The sequence below is a fragment of the Rhinichthys klamathensis genome, unplaced genomic scaffold (assembly GCF_029890125.1).
Source record: "Rhinichthys klamathensis goyatoka isolate OS25496 unplaced genomic scaffold, OSU_Roscu_1.1 h1tg001557l_1, whole genome shotgun sequence".
Taxonomy (NCBI): Eukaryota; Metazoa; Chordata; class Actinopteri; order Cypriniformes; family Leuciscidae; genus Rhinichthys; species Rhinichthys klamathensis.
This window is the reverse complement of record NW_026607470.1, coordinates 1-17,500: the sequence shown is the minus strand read 5'-3', so window position 1 is coordinate 17,500 and position 17,500 is coordinate 1. Positions and strand designations below refer to the sequence as shown.

The following is a 17,500-nucleotide window of genomic DNA, read 5'->3' as shown; positions in this document are numbered from 1 at the left end:
GTCGTATCCAGCGCTCAGGTGACACCTAGCAGTGCCGTATCCAGCGCTCAGGTGACACCTAGCAGTGCCGTATCCAGCGCTCAGGTGACACCTAGCAGTGCCGTATCCAGCGCTCAGGTGACACCTAGCAGTGCCGTATCCAGGGCTCAGGTGACACCTAGCAGTGCCGTATCCAGCGCTCAGTTGACACCTAGCAGTGCCGTATCCAGCGCTCAGGTGACACCTAGCAGTGCCGTATCCAGGGCTCAGGTGACACCTAGCAGTGCCGTATCCAGCGCTCAGGTGACACGTAGCAGTGCCGAATCCAGGGCTCAGGTGACACCTAGCAGTGCCGTATCCAGCGCTCAGGTGACACCTAGCAGTGCCGAATCCAGGGCTCAGGTGACACCTAGCAGTGCCGTATCCAGCGCTCAGGTGACACCTAGCACTGCCGAATCCAGCGCTCAGGTGACACCTAGCAGTGCCGTATCCAGCGCTCAGGTGACACCTAGCAGTGCCGTATCCAGCGCTCAGGTGACACCTAGCAGTGCCGAATCCAGCGCTCAGGTGACACCTAGCAGTGCCGTATCCAGGGCTCAGGTGACACCTAGCAGTGCCGTTTCCAGCGCTCAGGTGACACCTAGCAGTGCCGTATCCAGCGCTCAGGTGACACCTAGCAGTGCCGTATCCAGCGCTCAGGTGACACCTAGCAGTGCCGTATCCAGGGCTCAGGTGACACCTAGCAGTGCCGAATCCAGCGCTCAGGTGACACCTAGCAGTGCCGTATCCAGCGCTCAGGTGACACCTAGCAGTGCCGTATCCAGCGCTCAGGTGACAGCTAGCAGTGCCGTATCCAGCGCTCAGGTGACAGCTAGCAGTGCCGTATCCAGGGCTCAGGTGACACCTAGCAGTGCCGTATCCAGGGCTCAGGTGACACCTAGCAGTGCCGTATCCAGGGCTCAGGTGACACCTAGCAGTGCCGTATCCAGGGCTCAGGTGACACCTAGCAGTGCCGTATCCAGCGCTCAGGTGACACCTAGCAGTGCCGTATCCAGCGCTCAGGTGACACCTAGCAGTGCCGTATCCAGCGCTCAGGTGACACCTAGCAGTGCCGAATCCAGCGCTCAGGTGACACCTAGCAGTGCCGTATCCAGGGCTCAGGTGACACCTAGCAGTGCCGTATCCAGCGCTCAGGTGACACCTAGCAGTGCCGTATCCAGCGCTCAGGTGACACCTAGCAGTGCCGTATCCAGCGCTCAGGTGACACCTAGCAGTGCCGTATCCAGCGCTCAGGTGACACCAGCAGTGCCGAATCCAGCGCTCAGGTGACAGCTAGCAGTGCCGTATCCAGGGCTCAGGTGACACCTAGCAGTGCCGTATCCAGCGCTCAGGTGACAGCTAGCAGTGCCGTATCCAGGGCTCAGGTGACACCTAGCAGTGCCGTATCCAGGGCTCAGGTGACACCTAGCAGTGCCGTATCCAGGGCTCAGGTGACACCTAGCAGTGCCGTATCCAGCGCTCAGGTGACACCTAGCAGTGCCGTATCCAGGGCTCAGGTGACACCTAGCAGTGCCGTATCCAGCGCTCAGGTGACACCTAGCAGTGCCGAATCCAGGGCTCAGGTGACACCTAGCAGTGCCGTATCCAGGGCTCAGGTGACACCTAGCAGTGCCGTATCCAGGGCTCAGGTGACACCTAGCAGTGCCGTATCCAGCGCTCAGGTGACACCTAGCAGTGCCGAATCCAGCGCTCAGGTGACACCCAGCAGTGCCGTATCCAGGGCTCAGGTGACACCCAGCAGTGCCGTATCCAGCGCTCAGGTGACACCTAGCAGTGCCGTATCCAGCGCTCAGGTGACACCTAGCAGTGCCGAATCCAGGGCTCAGGTGACACCTAGCAGTGCCGTATCCAGGGCTCAGGTGACACCTAGCAGTGCCGTATCCAGGGCTCAGGTGACACCTAGCAGTGCCGTATCCAGCGCTCAGGTGACACCTAGCAGTGCCGAATCCAGCGCTCAGGTGACAGCTAGCAGTGCCGTATCCAGCGCTCAGGTGACACCGCTACTGCTGGACGAGTGTGTCGGGTGGGAGTGACCTGGAGTGATCAAGGACTTTGTTGATTGGTGTCAATTGAATTACCTTCACATCAATGTTACCAAGACAAGAGAACTGGTGATTGACTTGCGTAGAAAGGCCTCAAATACTGTAATATCAGCATATCTCAGTATTGACACCATGGGACCAGTTTCATTTTTTTAGGAGAGTATATTTACCCATATACTTGTATTTACGATATTTATTTATTTAAATATGTTTCATTTATATTTAATGTTATATCTGTTATAATGCTTTTTTGGTGTTCCTACATAATTTACCTTTGGAATATATAGTTACAATATGTTTTTTGTCGCCTTAAGTGTAATATTTGTCTTTGTCCTGCTTATGCTGCTGTAACGCCTACATTTCCCCTTGGGGATCAATAAAGTTGTATCTTATCTTATCTGAAAAATAAGGGTGTGTGACATTAAATATGTCTTTTTGATTATGAAAGATGCGTTTTATGGGATACAATTATTGACTGCAAGGAGACTTTAACTAATATTAACTAATGGAACTTTGTCATGTAGTGTTAACATTCATAATGCCTGATGTTACTGGTCTTATTGTGAACAATTCCTCCATGCATTTTGTATTTTTATTTTATTTAATCAAATCTCAGATTTGCTCTTGCTGTGATTTGGCTGGCTTGGCGTCTGATGTTAGCAGTGCTCACTTTTCATCATCCAATCAAAACATCATAGATTAAATCAAGTCCTGCCCTAGTTGTTCATGTGCGATGACACTCTGGACTGGGAAAGTATAATATTGGTCACGACGTCTGTTTCAGGACGGGCTGCGACTCAAACTCGGTTAGATCAGCTGAGACGTGGTGAACTCATAATCTCTTTTGCTGCATTTGATTGTCATTGAGTGACAGATTATTAAGCGGTGATTGAAACGCTCAGCCAGCGGCTTCATGTCAGAGGAGAAGCCTCAGCAGATGAATTGTGTGTGTGTGTGTGTGTGTGTGTGTGTTTAAATGAGTGATTGTCAGGCTCGTGACCTGCGGAGGGAGCAGCATTCCAGTGTGCCAGTGCCGACACATCCAGCTCCATCTCTGCTGTGTGTGTGTGTGTGTGTGTGTGTGAGGAGAGACTCCATTCAAAGCGCCACACTACCATATACTCTTACTTCTACATATCTTTACCGAGTTCAGACAGAATTTTGCTTACAGGCACTTACACTTGCATCCCTTCTATTGCCTGAAGATGGACCCCTAACTAACTATTTATTATCTTACCATGATTCATTATTATATTTAATTAAAAAACAAATCATTTCCGTTACTGTTATTATAAATGCTATGAAAACTTTACCTCAGTGAACTGAACCTGTACTCTTACAGTGAGGCTTCTTCATGTATGTGTGTGTGTGTGTGTGTGTGTGTGTGTGTGTGTTCATCACTGTAGGGAAGTGTGGTAATTATAACCATTGAACAGTGTTGATTTCTGATGGAGTGTGAGATGCAGCTTTCATGCCGTTGTTTTTATGCAGACTTTGACTTTTAATATAATGACACTATTTTCTTTTCTTATTTTTAGAACTGATTTACAGCAGAGTTGAACTCTGTTTACATCATCTTATCATTAATCTCCTGTTATCACTGTAAAGCTGCTTTGGAAAAATCTGTATTGTATAAAGAGCTATAAAAATTAAAGCGACTAGACTTGATTAGATTCATAAAGCAATGGTTCATAAATTTGAAATGTCTACAAAGAGGTTGAAATTGTGTTTACAGTTTTTTTTTCATTTGATCGCTGCTGGATCAGTTATTTTGGACGGCTAACAGCAGGATTATTAGTACTGAGAAACCTGTGAATGTCTGTCAGAGGCAGGTTAGCTTGTCTCCTCTCAGTTAATCCAAGTTCATCACCTCCGTTTGATGTTTTTCCTTACACCCCTTTCACTTGAAAGTATTAATGCATTATTCTCTGTCAAGCTGATTCGTATATGTATTTACACAACCCATGGACTGAATGAACCCCTTAATATTGGGCAGAGAGTGAAACAGGACCGTATTACGCTAATGACGGAGTCTGAGGTGAGACATACCTGTGTTTCAGCGCTGAGCTCCAGCGAGAGACGTTGAAGAGTTTAATTAAAGGGCGGGAACTGCTTCGCGCCTGTTCTCTGAGGGCGGGAAGAGTCTGTCACTGCAGTGTGTGCGCGCGCCCCGACAGCACTGGATTATTCCTCTCATCCGATCCTACGCTTCTGCTGTGTTTGAGTTGTAACAGCAGGTGAGTGTGATATTGTCGGATTGGTTAAAACTGAATTTACACGTTGCACGTTTGAAATTGAACACTGCGCTCTTCAGTAGACTTTGTGTAAAGCTGAAACGTGACGTTTCAAACTTGTACTGAAGTGTGTGAGTTGTGGTGTTGTACTGATGATGTTGCTGTGTGCGTGTCTGCTGAATGAAAGCATGCAAACAGTGACTGAAGTGTGTGATTTCTCGAGTTGTGTGTTCATCAGCTGAGAGGATGCGGGTTCGAGCGCTGCTCCTGATGCTCACGGCAGTCCTCATCGCGCATGCGCAAGGTACGCTATTTTTGTCGTTATTTCTTCTGTTTAGTGGTTTGTTTATCTTTCGATCTCTCATTGTATTGTTCTGTGATTTTATCTGTTGTGCTATCATTCAGTGTTTCTCTCTGTTGCGTTATCTATTGTTGTAATGTACAATTACTATGAATAGTTTTTTCTCTCCATTGTTCAGTCTTATTCTATTTCATTCTTAAAATGTCCAAATAACACCTGTTGTATTTTAGGTCACCCTTTTGACTAACTGATCAAAAGGGAACATTTTCACGGTTATAGTATTAGTTTCCTTACATTAGATGTTCCCTTTCACTGCTTAAGATTTCCTGAAGCGTGTTGGAAAGGTTAGAGATCTTATGAAAGGATTGTGTGTGTGTAGTTCCTCTAAGCGGCGTGAAGCGTGTTTGTACGGCGGCGGTGTCAGGATCTGTAGGAGATGTTCCTATAGGAGAGGATTCCTCTGTCAGGAGAAGCTGATGACCTGGAGCTCGTCCAGCAGAAACACGTCCAGATCTGTTCCTCACATACCTCAGGTGTCTGCAGCTCCAGAGCAGCAACCACAACTAGAACCTTAACGTTTCAGTAATTACACTTTAACAATAACGACACCGAGGAACAATAGCGCTGGAGTCACTTTCAGAATGAGTCTTTCCAGCTGGTGAATGAAGTCATCCGAGCATCGAGAGCTCAGGCGTGTAAAGCTGCAGTCGACACCACCGAGCGTTAGAAGTGGACTAGGGCTGTCTCTAGAGTTCGCACCCTTATCGTGAAATTAAGCATACATCATTTATCTTGTTTAACGCGTTCATTGTGCCATCCTGTGCATCTCTACCCAGCAGAGGAAAGCATCAGATATAAAGCGTTCTGTACACCGGGTGTATTGCGGTGCGCCTGAAACTCATGTGTTTGCTCTAGCATTAGAAGATGCTCAGTAAGCAGAGTGTGTCATAGGTTTGCATTGGTTTTATGTTTTTATTTTCTCTTTTTCTCTTTGGTTCCGCTTGTGGTGTTGAAAGTGCTCTATAAAGTTGAGTTGACTCTCACACAACTATTTTCTGCAAGCTTTTTTCAAGGTAAATGTAGGTGTCTTTCCAAAAGGACACCAAATAACCAAATAATACAAGGAGTCCATATAATTCAGAAATATAATTCAGCACCCATTAAAAAAGAAAACTTTACAGAGAGAAACGTGTGAGAAGTCAGAGTGTTTAGTGTGTGTAGTGTGTGTGTAGCGCGACAGCTAAGAGCGGTTTACAGTGGTCGACTCGAGTCTTTGAATCTCGTTCATCAAAATGAACAAATCTTTTTTTCAAGTCATTTGCAGAATATAATTATCATATTACATGTTAATAGCCAAATCCCCCAATCACATCAGATCAACATTTACAGTAAGGCTAAAAGTGCAATGCTAAAGGCCAAGTTATTATAAACAGAAACGATTGATTGATTGCTGTGTCTTCAGGATATGCCGTGTGTTAGTTTCCCTCGTCCCGACCCGAGTCGCTCGCTCCTCCCGGGTCCGCATCAGCGCAGCATATCGGCACCGGACACCGGATCGGCTAGGTCATCTCTCGCGTCTCGGGTTCCAGTCTTTCAGCCTTTCGTCCCGGAGCTGTTATCGTTGCTTTATCAAAGTGATCTTTCCCATCACACACATACAGTTTAAAGCGTTACCAACTCTTTATTACCACATTCAAAGTTATGGAAAAGAACCATGACAGAAATTCATAAAATATAATTTGTAAGAAATAAAAAAGCTACATTATGAGACCGGGAGCGCGGCATGTACCCGGAAGAGTCGAAGAACTGACTGTGTGCTTGTTTGTAAGGAAGTTTGGGAATTATGAACTCAACACTCGGTCACGCCGCCTGACCACAGAACGGGAGACTCCGACGACTCGAGAGGGGAACTAATCATTTCTGTTTCCCGTACAGAACCCATAGAACCCATAGAACCTTTAGTCAACACAAGATCAATGAATCACTCTCTGAGACGACTCGGTGTTCCCGAGTCATATTAAAGATTCGAAATGAGCGAATCATTCGTGACCGACCCATCACTACAGTCCGGTCCATCACAGCCTTACAGCGAGACGCCGGTTTGCGTATCATCTGCCGTACAGCGGTGTTTCATCAGTCTGTATCTCTCACACACACACACACACACACACACACACACACACACACACACACACACACACACACACACTCACACATGTTGTGTTTTCATGTTTTATGGGGACTTTCCATAGACATAATGATTTTTATACTGTACAGACTGTATATTCTATTCCCTTACACTAACCCTATCCCTAAACCTACCCATCACAGGAAACATTCTGCATTTTTACATTTTCAAACAACATCACTTAGTATGATTTATAAGCTGATTTCCTCATGGGGACCAAAAAATGTCCCCACACGAACAAGGATTTCGGATATTGCCATCCTTGTGGGGACATTTTGTCCCCATAACGTAGGGTTTACCAGGCCACACTCAAACACACACACACACACACCGAGTGGACGCGAGCCGGATGTTTTCCCGCTGTTGGGAGGAAGAGTGTTTTCAGTCGTCCGGCACTAAGGTTGGTTTTCTTCACACAGTGTTTCATCTTCTGCCTGTTGCATCCGCTGACCCGAGGAAACTCTCATGACTCTACAGAACACAGCCTGTGTGTGTGTGTGTTACAGAACACGGCCTGTGTGTGTGTGTGTGTGTGTGTGTTACAGAACACGGCCTGTGTGTGTGTGTCTGTGTGTGTGTGTGTGTTACAGAACACGGCCTGTGCTCTTCTGTAGAGACATGAGTGTGTGTGTGTGACGGGAACTGCCTGCTGACTGAGACACAAACTCTGGTTTGTGGGATCATTCAGTGTTGAGAAGAGTGTGTGTGTGTGTGTGTGTGTGTGTGCATGTATTTGTGTGTTCAGCTGTCAGACGGTGACTGTGGTTTCTCCAGTGCCGTAGATTGACGCTCTTTACATCTACACAAACACACACTTCTTCTGGATTGTTTCCCAAAATTCTCACTTTCTTCTCTGTCTGTCGTGGCAATAAGCCGAGCAGCCGGTCTCACACACACACACACACACACACACACACACACACACATCAGTGCTGCAGGGACGAGGAGAGAGTGAGACTTTATTCCTCTCTCGTTCCCCTCGTTCGTCTCTTTCCCCTCGTTCCCCTCGTTCCTCTCGTTCCCCTCGTTCCTCTCGTTCCCCTCGTTCCTCTAGTTCCCCTCTTTTCTCTCGTTCCCCTCTTTCCCCTCGTTCCCCTCGTTCCTCTCTTTCCCCTCTTTCCCCTCGTTTCTCTCGTTCCCCTCGTTCCTCTCTTTCCTCTCGTTCCCCTCGTTCCCCTCGTTCCTCTCTTTCCCCTCGTTCCCCTCGTTCCCCTCGTTCCTCTCGTTCCATCTGTCTGATACACAGATGATGTTTCAGATCTAATCAAACACCAGCTGTCAGTCAAACTTTACCTGTGCAGCCGGTGCTTGTGATTAGATGGACTGTTGTTCATCAGCTGTGCATGTTGACTGCAGGAGGGTGTGTTTGTGTGTGTGTGTGTGTATGTGTGTGTGTGTGTGTGACGCTCTTGTCTCCGCTGTGTTTGCAGTGCCGATGCCCAGAAGGCTTCGCTTCAGAGAGTTGAGCTCTGACAGGCTGAGCGTGAGCTGGAAGGAGCCGAAGGGAGCGTTCGATGGATACACACTCGCGTACAGCACTGGCTCAGGTGAGCGCTGATACACACATTCGTGTACAGCACCGGCTCTGGTGAGCGCTGAGATCCTGAAGCGGGATCTGCCCAGATATAAAAACACAGCGGATGTGTCCGGTAGCGATTTATAGCTAGTGCTCCTCGTGATCACAATGTAAGGGATAATGTACATCCAGCCGGTTGTTATCTCAGAATACACCCGACAGGGTGATCAGGATCAGGTCTTCCATCAGCCTGAAGGGGGTTTATTCTGAGCTAACGACCGGCTTAATGTACATTATCCCACTTATTACACGGCTGCTTGCCACATAAGTAAATTAGATTGTTAATCTAATTACTTAGATTGTTAAAATCGGTCCGATATCTGAAAGTGTTGCTGTCTGTGTTGTGTTCAGCAGGAGCCGAGCATGAGCTGAGCGTGAGTAAGTCTGAGCCCAGAGCCGTGATCGAGGGGTTTGACCGCATGAGAGAGGTCAGTGTGAAGGTCACGGCCCTCAGAGGGAAGGAGCGGAGCGAAGCGCTGCAGGGCAGATACAGCGGTCAGTGTTTTACTCTCACCCTATACACAAATGCACCTAACTAACCCACATCAGCTGTGCTGTGCTCCTGATGTTCCTCTGACTGTGTTCCTGGTGTTCCTCTGACTGTGTTCCTGATGTTCCTCTGACTGTGTTCCTGGTGTTCCTCTGACTGTGCTCCTGATGTTCCTCTGACTGTGCTCCTGATGTTCCTCTCTCTGTGCTCCTGATGTTCCTCTGACTGTGCTCCTGATGTTCCTCTCTCTGTGCTCCTGATGTTCCTCTGACTGTGCTCCTGATGTTCCTCTGACTGTGCTCCTGATGTTCCTCTGACTGTGCTCCTGATGTTCCTCTGACTGTGCTCCTGATGTTCCTCTGACTGTGCTCCTGATGTTCCTCTGACTGTGCTCCTGATGTTCCTCTGACTGTGCTCCTGATGTTCCTCTGACTGTGCTCCTGATGTTCCTCTGACTGTGTTCCTGGTGTTCCTCTGACTGTGCTCCTGATGTTCCTCTGACTGTGCTCCTGATGTTCCTCTGACTGTGTTCCTGATGTTCCTCTGACTGTGCTCCTGATGTTCCTCTGACTGTGCTCCTGATGTTCCTCTGACTGTGCTCCTGATGTTCCTCTGACTGTGTTCCTGGTGTTCCTCTGACTGTGCTCCTGATGTTCCTCTGACTGTGCTCCTGATGTTCCTCTGACTGTGCTCCTGATGTTCCTCTGACTGTGCTCCTGATGTTCCTCTGACTGTGCTCCTGATGTTCCTCTGTCTGTGTTCCTGATGTTCCTCTGACTGTGTTCCTGGTGTTCCTCTGACTGTGCTCCTGATGTTCCTCTGACTGTGTTCCTGGTGTTCCTCTGACTGTGCTCCTGATGTTCCTCTGTCTGTGCTCCTGATGTTCCTCTGACTGTGCTCCTGATGTTCCTCTGACTGTGTTCCTGGTGTTCCTCTGACTGTGCTCCTGATGTTCCTCTGACTGTGCTCCTGATGTTCCTCTGACTGTGCTCCTGATGTTCCTCTGTCTGTGTTCCTGATGTTCCTCTGACTGTGTTTCTGGTGTTCCTCTGACTGTGCTCCTGATGTTCCTCTGACTGTGTTCCTGGTGTTCCTCTGACTGTGCTCCTGATGTTCCTCTGACTGTGTTCCTGATGTTCCTCTCTCTGTGCTCCTGATGTTCCTCTGACTGTGTTCCTGATGTTCCTCTCTCTGTGCTCCTGATGTTCCTCTGACTGTGCTCCTGATGTTCCTCTGACTGTGTTCCTGATGTTCCTCTGACTGTGTTCCTGATGTTCCTCTGACTGTGCTCCTGATGTTCCTCTGACTGTGTTCCTGGTGTTCCTCTCTCTGTGCTCCTGATGTTCCTCTGACTGTGCTCCTGATGTTCCTCTGACTGTGCTCCTGATGTTCCTCTGACTGTGTTCCTTGTGTTCCTCTGACTGTCCTCCTGATGTTCCTCTGACTGTGCTCCTGATGTTCCTCTGACTGTGCTCCTGATGTTCCTCTCTCTGTGCTCCTGATGTTCCTCTGACTGTGCTCCTGATGTTCCTCTGTCTGTGTTCCTGATGTTCCTCTCTCTGTGCTCCTGATGTTCCTCTGACTGTGCTCCTGATGTTCCTCTGACTGTGCTCCTGATGTTCCTCTCTCTGTGCTCCTGATGTTCCTCTCTCTGTGCTCCTGATGTTCCTCTGACTGTGCTCCTGATGTTCCTCTCTCTGTGCTCCTGATGTTCCTCTGACTGTGTTCCTGATGTTCCTCTGACTGTGTTCCTCTGACTGTGCTCCTGATGTTCCTCTGACTGTGCTCCTGATGTTCCTCTGACTGTGTTCCTGATGTTCCTCTGACTGTGCTCCTGATGTTCCTCTGACTGTGCTCCTGATGTTCCTCTGACTGTACTCCCGATGTTCCTCTGACTGTGCTCCTGATGTTCCTCTGACTGTGCTCCTGATGTTCCTCTGACTGTGCTCCTGATGTTCCTCTGACTGTGCTCCTGATGTTCCTCTGACTGTGCTCCTGATGTTCCTCTGACTGTGCTCCTGATGTTCCTCTGACTGTGTTCCTGATGTTCCTCTGACTGTGCTCCTGATGTTCCTCTGACTGTGCTCCTGATGTTCCTCTGACTGTGTTCCTGATGTTCCTCTGACTGTGCTCCTGATGTTCCTCTGACTGTGCTCCTGATGTTCCTCTGACTGTGCTCCCGATGTTCCTCTGACTGTGTTCCTGATGTTCCTCTGACTGTGCTCCTGATGTTCCTCTGACTGTGCTCCTGATGTTCCTCTGACTGTGTTCCTGATGTTCCTCTCTCTGTGCTCCTGATGCTCCTCTGACTGTGCTCCTGATGTTCCTCTCTCTGTGCTCCTGATGTTCCTCTGACTGTGTTCCTGATGTTCCTCTCTCTGTGCTCCTGATGTACATCTGACTGTACTCCTGATGTTCCTCTCTCTGTGCTCCTGATGTTCCTCTGACTGTGCTCCTGATGTTCCTCTGACTGTGCTCCTGATGTTCCTCTGACTGTGCTCCTGATGTTCCTCTGACTGTGCTCCTGATGTTCCTCTGTCTGTGTTCCTGATGTTCCTCTGACTGTGTTCCTGGTGTTCCTCTGACTGTGCTCCTGATGTTCCTCTGACTGTGTTCCTGGTGTTCCTCTGACTGTGCTCCTGATGTTTCTCTGTCTGTGCTCCTGATGTTCCTCTGACTGTGCTCCTGATGTTCCTCTGACTGTGTTCCTGATGTTCCTCTGACTGTGCTCCTGATGTTCCTCTGACAGTGCTCCTGATGTTCCTCTGACTGTGCTCCTGATGTTCCTCTGTCTGTGTTCCTGATGTTCCTCTGACTGTGTTTCTGGTGTTCCTCTGACTGTGCTCCTGATGTTCCTCTGACTGTGTTCCTGGTGTTCCTCTGACTGTGCTCCTGATGTTCCTCTGACTGTGTTCCTGATGTTCCTCTCTCTGTGCTCCTGATGTTCCTCTGACTGTGTTCCTGATGTTCCTCTCTCTGTGCTCCTGATGTTCCTCTGACTGTGCTCCTGATGTTCCTCTGACTGTGTTCCTGATGTTCCTCTGACTGTGTTCCTGATGTTCCTCTGACTGTGCTCCTGATGTTCCTCTGACTGTGTTCCTGGTGTTCCTCTCTCTGTGCTCCTGATGTTCCTCTGACTGTGCTCCTGATGTTCCTCTGACTGTGCTCCTGATGTTCCTCTGACTGTGCTCCTGATGTTCCTCTCTCTGTGCTCCTGATGTTCCTCTCTCTGTGCTCCTGATGTTCCTCTCTCTGTGCTCCTGATGTTCCTCTGACTGTGCTCCTGATGTTCCTCTCTCTGTGCTCCTGATGTTCCTCTGACTGTGCTCCTGATTTTCCTCTCTCTGTGCTCCTGATGTTCCTCTGACTGTGCTCCTGATGTTCCTCTGACTGTGCTCCTGATGTTCCTCTGACTGTGTTCCTGATGTTCCTCTCTCTGTGCTCCTGATGTTCCTCTGACTGTGCTCCTGATGTTCCTCTGTCTGTGTTCCTGATGTTCCTCTGACTGTGCTCCTGATGTTCCTCTGACTGTGTTCCTGATGTTCCTCTCTCTGTGCTCCTGATGTTCCTCTGACTGTGCTCCTGATGTTCCTCTGACTGTGCTCCTGATGTTCCTCTCTCTGTGCTCCTGATGTTCCTCTGACTGTGCTCCTGATGTTCCTCTCTCTGTGCTCCTGATGTTCCTCTGACTGTGCTCCTGATGTTCCTCTGTCTGTGTTCCTGATGTTCCTCTGACTGTGCTCCTGATGTTCCTCTCTCTGTGCTCCTGATGTTCCTCTGTCTGTGCTCCTGATGTTCCTCTCTCTGTGCTCCTGATGTTCCTCTGACTGTGTTCCTGATGTTCCTCTGACTGTGTTCCTGATGTTCCTCTGACTGTGCTCCTGATGTTCCTCTGACTGTGCTCCTGATGTTCCTCTCTCTGTGCTCTTGATGTTCCTCTGACTGTGTTCCTGATGTTCCTCTCTCTGTGCTCCTGATGTTCCTCTGTCTGTGCTCCTGATGTTCCTCTCTCTGTGCTCCTAATGTTCCTCTGACTGTGCTCCTGATGTTCCTCACTCTGTGCTCCTGATGTTCCTCTGACTGTGCTCCTGATGTTCCTCTGACTGTGCTCCTGATGTTCCTCTGACTGTGCTCCTGATGTTCCTCTGACTGTGCTCCTGATGTTTCTCTCTCTGTGCTCCTGATGTTCCTCTGACTGTGTTCCTGATGTTCCTCTGACTGTGCTCCTGATGTTCCTCTCTCTGTGCTCCTGATTTTCCTCTCTCTGTGCTCCTGATGTTCCTCTGACTGTGCTCCTGATGTTCCTCTGACTGTGCTCCTGATGTTCCTCTGACTGTGTTCCTGATGTTCCTCTCTCTGTGCTCCTGATGTTCCTCTGACTGTGCTCCTGATGTTCCTCTGTCTGTGTTCCTGATGTTCCTCTGACTGTGCTCCTGATGTTCCTCTCTCTGTGCTCCTGATGTTCCTCTGACTGTGCTCCTGATGTTCCTCTGACTGTGCTCCTGATGTTCCTCTGACTGTGCTCCTGATGTTCCTCTGACTGTGCTCCTGATGTTCCTCTGACTGTGCTCCTGATGTTCCTCTCTCTGTGCTCCTGATGTTCCTCTGACTGTGCTCCTGATGTTCCTCTCTCTGTGCTCCTGATGTTCCTCTGACTGTGCTCCTGATGTTCCTCTGACTGTGCTCCTGATGTTCCTCTCTCTGTGCTCCTGATGTTCCTCTCTCTGTGCTCCTGATGTTCCTCTGACTGTGCTCCTGATGTTCCTCTGACTGTGTTCCTGATGTTCCTCTCTCTGTGCTCCTGATTTTCCTCTCTCTGTGCTCCTGATGTTCCTCTGACTGTGCTCCTGATGTTCCTCTCTCTGTGCTCCTGATGTTCCTCTGACTGTGTTCCTGATGTTCCTCTGACTGTGCTCCTGATGTTCCTCTGACTGTGCTCCTGATGTTCCTCTGACTGTGCTCCTGATGTTCCTCTGACTGTGTTCCTGATGTTCCTCTCTCTGTGTTCCTGATGTTCCTCTGACTGTGCTCCTGATGTTCCTCTGACTGTGTTCCTGATGTTCCTCTGACTGTGCTCCTGATGTTCCTCTGACTGTGCTCCTGATGTTCCTCTGACTGTGTTCCTGATGTTCCTCTCTCTGTGCTCCTGATGTTCCTCTCTCTGTGCTCCTGATGTTCCTCTGACTGTGCTCCTGATGTTCCTCTCTCTGTGCTCCTGATGTTCCTCTGACTGTGCTCCTGATGTTCCTCTGACTGTGCTCCTGATGTTCCTCTGACTGTGCTCCTGATGTTCCTCTCTCTGTGCTCCTGATGTTCCTCTGACTGTGCTTCTGATGTTCCTCTCTCTGTGCTCCTGATGTTCCTCTGACTGTGCTCCTGATGTTCCTCTGACTGTGCTCCTGATGTTCCTCTCTCTGTGCTCCTGATGTTCCTCTCTCTGTGCTCCTGATGTTCCTCTGACTGTGCTCCTGATGTTCCTCTGACTGTGTACCTGATGTTCCTCTCTCTGTGCTCCTGATTTTCCTCTCTCTGTGCTCCTGATGTTCCTCTGACTGTGCTCCTGATGTTCCTCTCTCTGTGCTCCTGATTTTCCTCTCTCTGTGCTCCTGATGTTCCTCTGACTGTGCTCCTGATGTTCCTCTCTCTGTGCTCCTGATGTTCCTCTGACTGTGTTCCTGATGTTCCTCTGACTGTGCTCCTGATGTTCCTCTGACTGTGCTCCTGATGTTCCTCTGACTGTGCTCCTGATGTTCCTCTGACTGTGTTCCTGATGTTCCTCCTCTGTGTTCCTGATGTTCCTCTGACTGTGCTCCTGATGTTCCTCTGACTGTGTTCCTGATGTTCCTCTGACTGTGCTCCTGATGTTCCTCTGACTGTGCTCCTGATGTTCCTCTGACTGTGTTCCTGATGTTCCTCTCTCTGTGCTCCTGATGTTCCTCTCTCTGTGCTCCTGATGTTCCTCTGACTGTGCTCCTGATGTTCCTCTGACTGTGCTCCTGATGTTCCTCTGACTGTGCTCCTGATGTTCCTCTGACTGTGCTCCTGATGTTCCTCTGACTGTGTTCCTGATGTTCCTCTGACTGTGCTCCTGATGTTCCTCTGACTGTGCTCCTGATGTTCCTCTGACTGTGTTCCTGATGTTCCTCTGACTGTGCTCCTGATGTTCCTCTGACTGTGCTCCTGATGTTCCTCTGACTGTGCTCCTGATGTTCCTCTGACTGTGCTCCTGATGTTCCTCTCTCTGTGCTCCTGATGTTCCTCTGACTGTGCTCCTGATGTTCCTCTGACTGTGCTCCTGATGTTCCTCTGACTGTGCTCCTGATGTTCCTCTCTCTGTGTTCCTGATGTTCCTCTGACTGTGCTCCTGATGTTCCTCTGACTGTGTTCCTGATGTTCCTCTGACTGTGCTCCTGATGTTCCTCTGACTGTGCTCCTGATGTTCCTCTGACTGTGTTCCTGATGTTCCTCTCTCTGTGCTCCTGATGTTCCTCTCTCTGTGCTCCTGATGTTCCTCTGACTGTGCTCCTGATGTTCCTCTGACTGTGCTCCTGATGTTCCTCTGACTGTGCTCCTGATGTTCCTCTGACTGTGCTCCTGATGTTCCTCTGACTGTGTTCCTGATGTTCCTCTGACTGTGCTCCTGATGTTCCTCTGACTGTGTTCCTGATGTTCCTCTGACTGTGCTCCTGATGTTCCTCTGACTGTGCTCCTGATGTTCCTCTGACTGTGCTCCTGATGTTCCTCTGACTGTGCTCCTGATGTTCCTCTCTCTGTGCTCCTGATGTTCCTCTGACTGTGTTCCTGATGTTCCTCTGACTGTGCTCCTGATGTTCCTCTGACTGTGCTCCTGATGTTCCTCTGACTGTGCTCCTGATGTTCCTCTGACTGTGCTCCTGATGTTCCTCTGACTGTGCTCCTGATGTTCCTCTGACTGTGCTCCTGATGTTCCTCTCTCTGTGCTCCTGATGTTCCTCTAACTGTGCTCCTGATGTTCCTCTGACTGTGTTCCTGATGTTCCTCTGACTGTGCTCCTGATGTTCCTCTCTCTGTGCTCCTGATGTTCCTCTAACTGTGCTCCTGATGTTCCTCTGACTGTGCTCCTGATGTTCCTCTGACTGTGCTCCTGATGTTCCTCTGACTGTGCTCCTGATGTTCCTCTCTCTGTGCTCCTGATGTTCCTCTAACTGTGCTCCTGATGTTCCTCTCTCTGTGCTCCTGATGTTCCTCTAACTGTGCTCCTGATGTTCCTCTAACTGTGCTCCTGATGTTCCTCTGACTGTGCTCCTGATGTTCCTCTCTCTGTGCTCCTGATGTTCCTCTCTCTGTGCTCCTGATGTTCCTCTCTCTGTGCTCCTGATGTTCCTCTGACTGTGCTCCTGATGTTCCTCTGACTGTGCTCCTGATGTTCCTCTCTCTGTGCTCCTGATGTTCCTCTCTCTGTGCTCCTGATGTTCCTCTCTCTGTGCTCCTGATGTTCCTCTGACTGTGCTCCTGATGTTCCTCTCTCTGTGCTCCTGATGTTCCTCTGACTGTGCTCCTGATGTTCCTCTCTCTGTGTTCCTGATGTTCCTCTGACTGTGCTCCTGATGTTCCTCTCTCTGTGCTCCTGATGTTCCTCTGACTGTGCTCCTGATGTTCCTCTCTCTGTGCTCCTGATGTTCCTCTCTCTGTGCTCCTGATGTTCCTCTCTCTGTGCTCCTGATGTTCCTCTGACCGTGCTCCTGATGTTCCTCTCTCTGTGCTCCTGATGTTCCTCTGACTGTGCTCCTGATGTTCCTCTCTCTGTGCTCCTGATGTTCCTCTGACTGTGCTCCTGTCAGGATCAGGATTGGGATCGGAGGTGAGTGTCGTCGAGGTTTCGCTCCATGAACAGGGCAGTGGCGGGTCGAATGATGGCATCACTGGAGGTGAGGAGAAACAGCACTGAAGATGAAGCTGGTCAGCGAGTCCATGTACAGTCGCTCTGTTCATAAATCGCCTGACTTGTTAAAACCCATTCCAACGGTTCGGCGTTACACGGCTATAAACAAGAAATAATGGTAACAATTTAGAACACTGTTCCTTCATTAATGAATAACTTCACAGGCACAAATGAGTACGCACTATTAATATTCTAGTAACAATTATTAACAAGAAACTCTGATTAACAAATTAGTAAGTAATAGCGCCCAGTTGAATGTGGTTGTTCACTATTAGCTAATCAATAACTACTATTTTTCATTCCTCCCAGATAAGTAATATATACAGGTTCATAATTAACATGAATAATGCATAATTTATAATAAAATGTAACGGTAACCCACTAGTAATGACTCAAGTGTTCCTACATCCTTCTAAAGGAACTACTAATTATTTGGATCAGTATCTAAGTGTGTTCCCATGATCTTCACTAGGATATTAGCTAATGGTGAACTTCCACATTCATCTGAGCGCTATTACTTACTAACTCATTAATCAGAGTTTCTTCTTAGTTAATAGTTGTTACTAGGGATGGCCCGATACCGTTTTTTTTCAAACCGATACGAGTACGAGTATTTACATTTGTGTACTTGCCGATACCGAGTACCGATACCGATATTTCTACCGCAAAGGTAATAGGCTCCCAGAAAAGAAGACGACTATTTTAGAAC

General features: G+C 48.8%; 1 protein-coding gene across 3 annotated transcripts; it reads left to right on the top strand.

Annotated features, from left to right (window-relative positions):
• Window positions 1–4,036: 4,036 nt before the first annotated feature.
• Window positions 4,037–16,874, top strand: LOC130079905 (collagen alpha-1(XIV) chain-like). 3 transcript variants are annotated; one of them, XM_056245146.1, is made up of 5 exons: window positions 4,037–4,318; window positions 4,539–4,619; window positions 8,235–8,351; window positions 8,732–8,875; window positions 16,697–16,874. In XM_056245146.1, exons 2-5 carry the CDS (start codon window positions 4,562–4,564, stop codon window positions 16,795–16,797), a joined length of 420 nt encoding a protein of 139 aa, XP_056101121.1. In that variant the 5' UTR covers window positions 4,037–4,318; window positions 4,539–4,561; the 3' UTR covers window positions 16,798–16,874. The 3 variants fall into 3 exon arrangements, with proteins under 3 accessions (XP_056101121.1, XP_056101120.1, XP_056101122.1); XM_056245145.1 differs by having other exon boundaries at window positions 4,040–4,318; window positions 4,554–4,619; XM_056245147.1 differs by having other exon boundaries at window positions 4,045–4,318; window positions 4,554–4,619; window positions 8,735–8,875.
• Window positions 16,875–17,500: the final 626 nt, after the last annotated feature.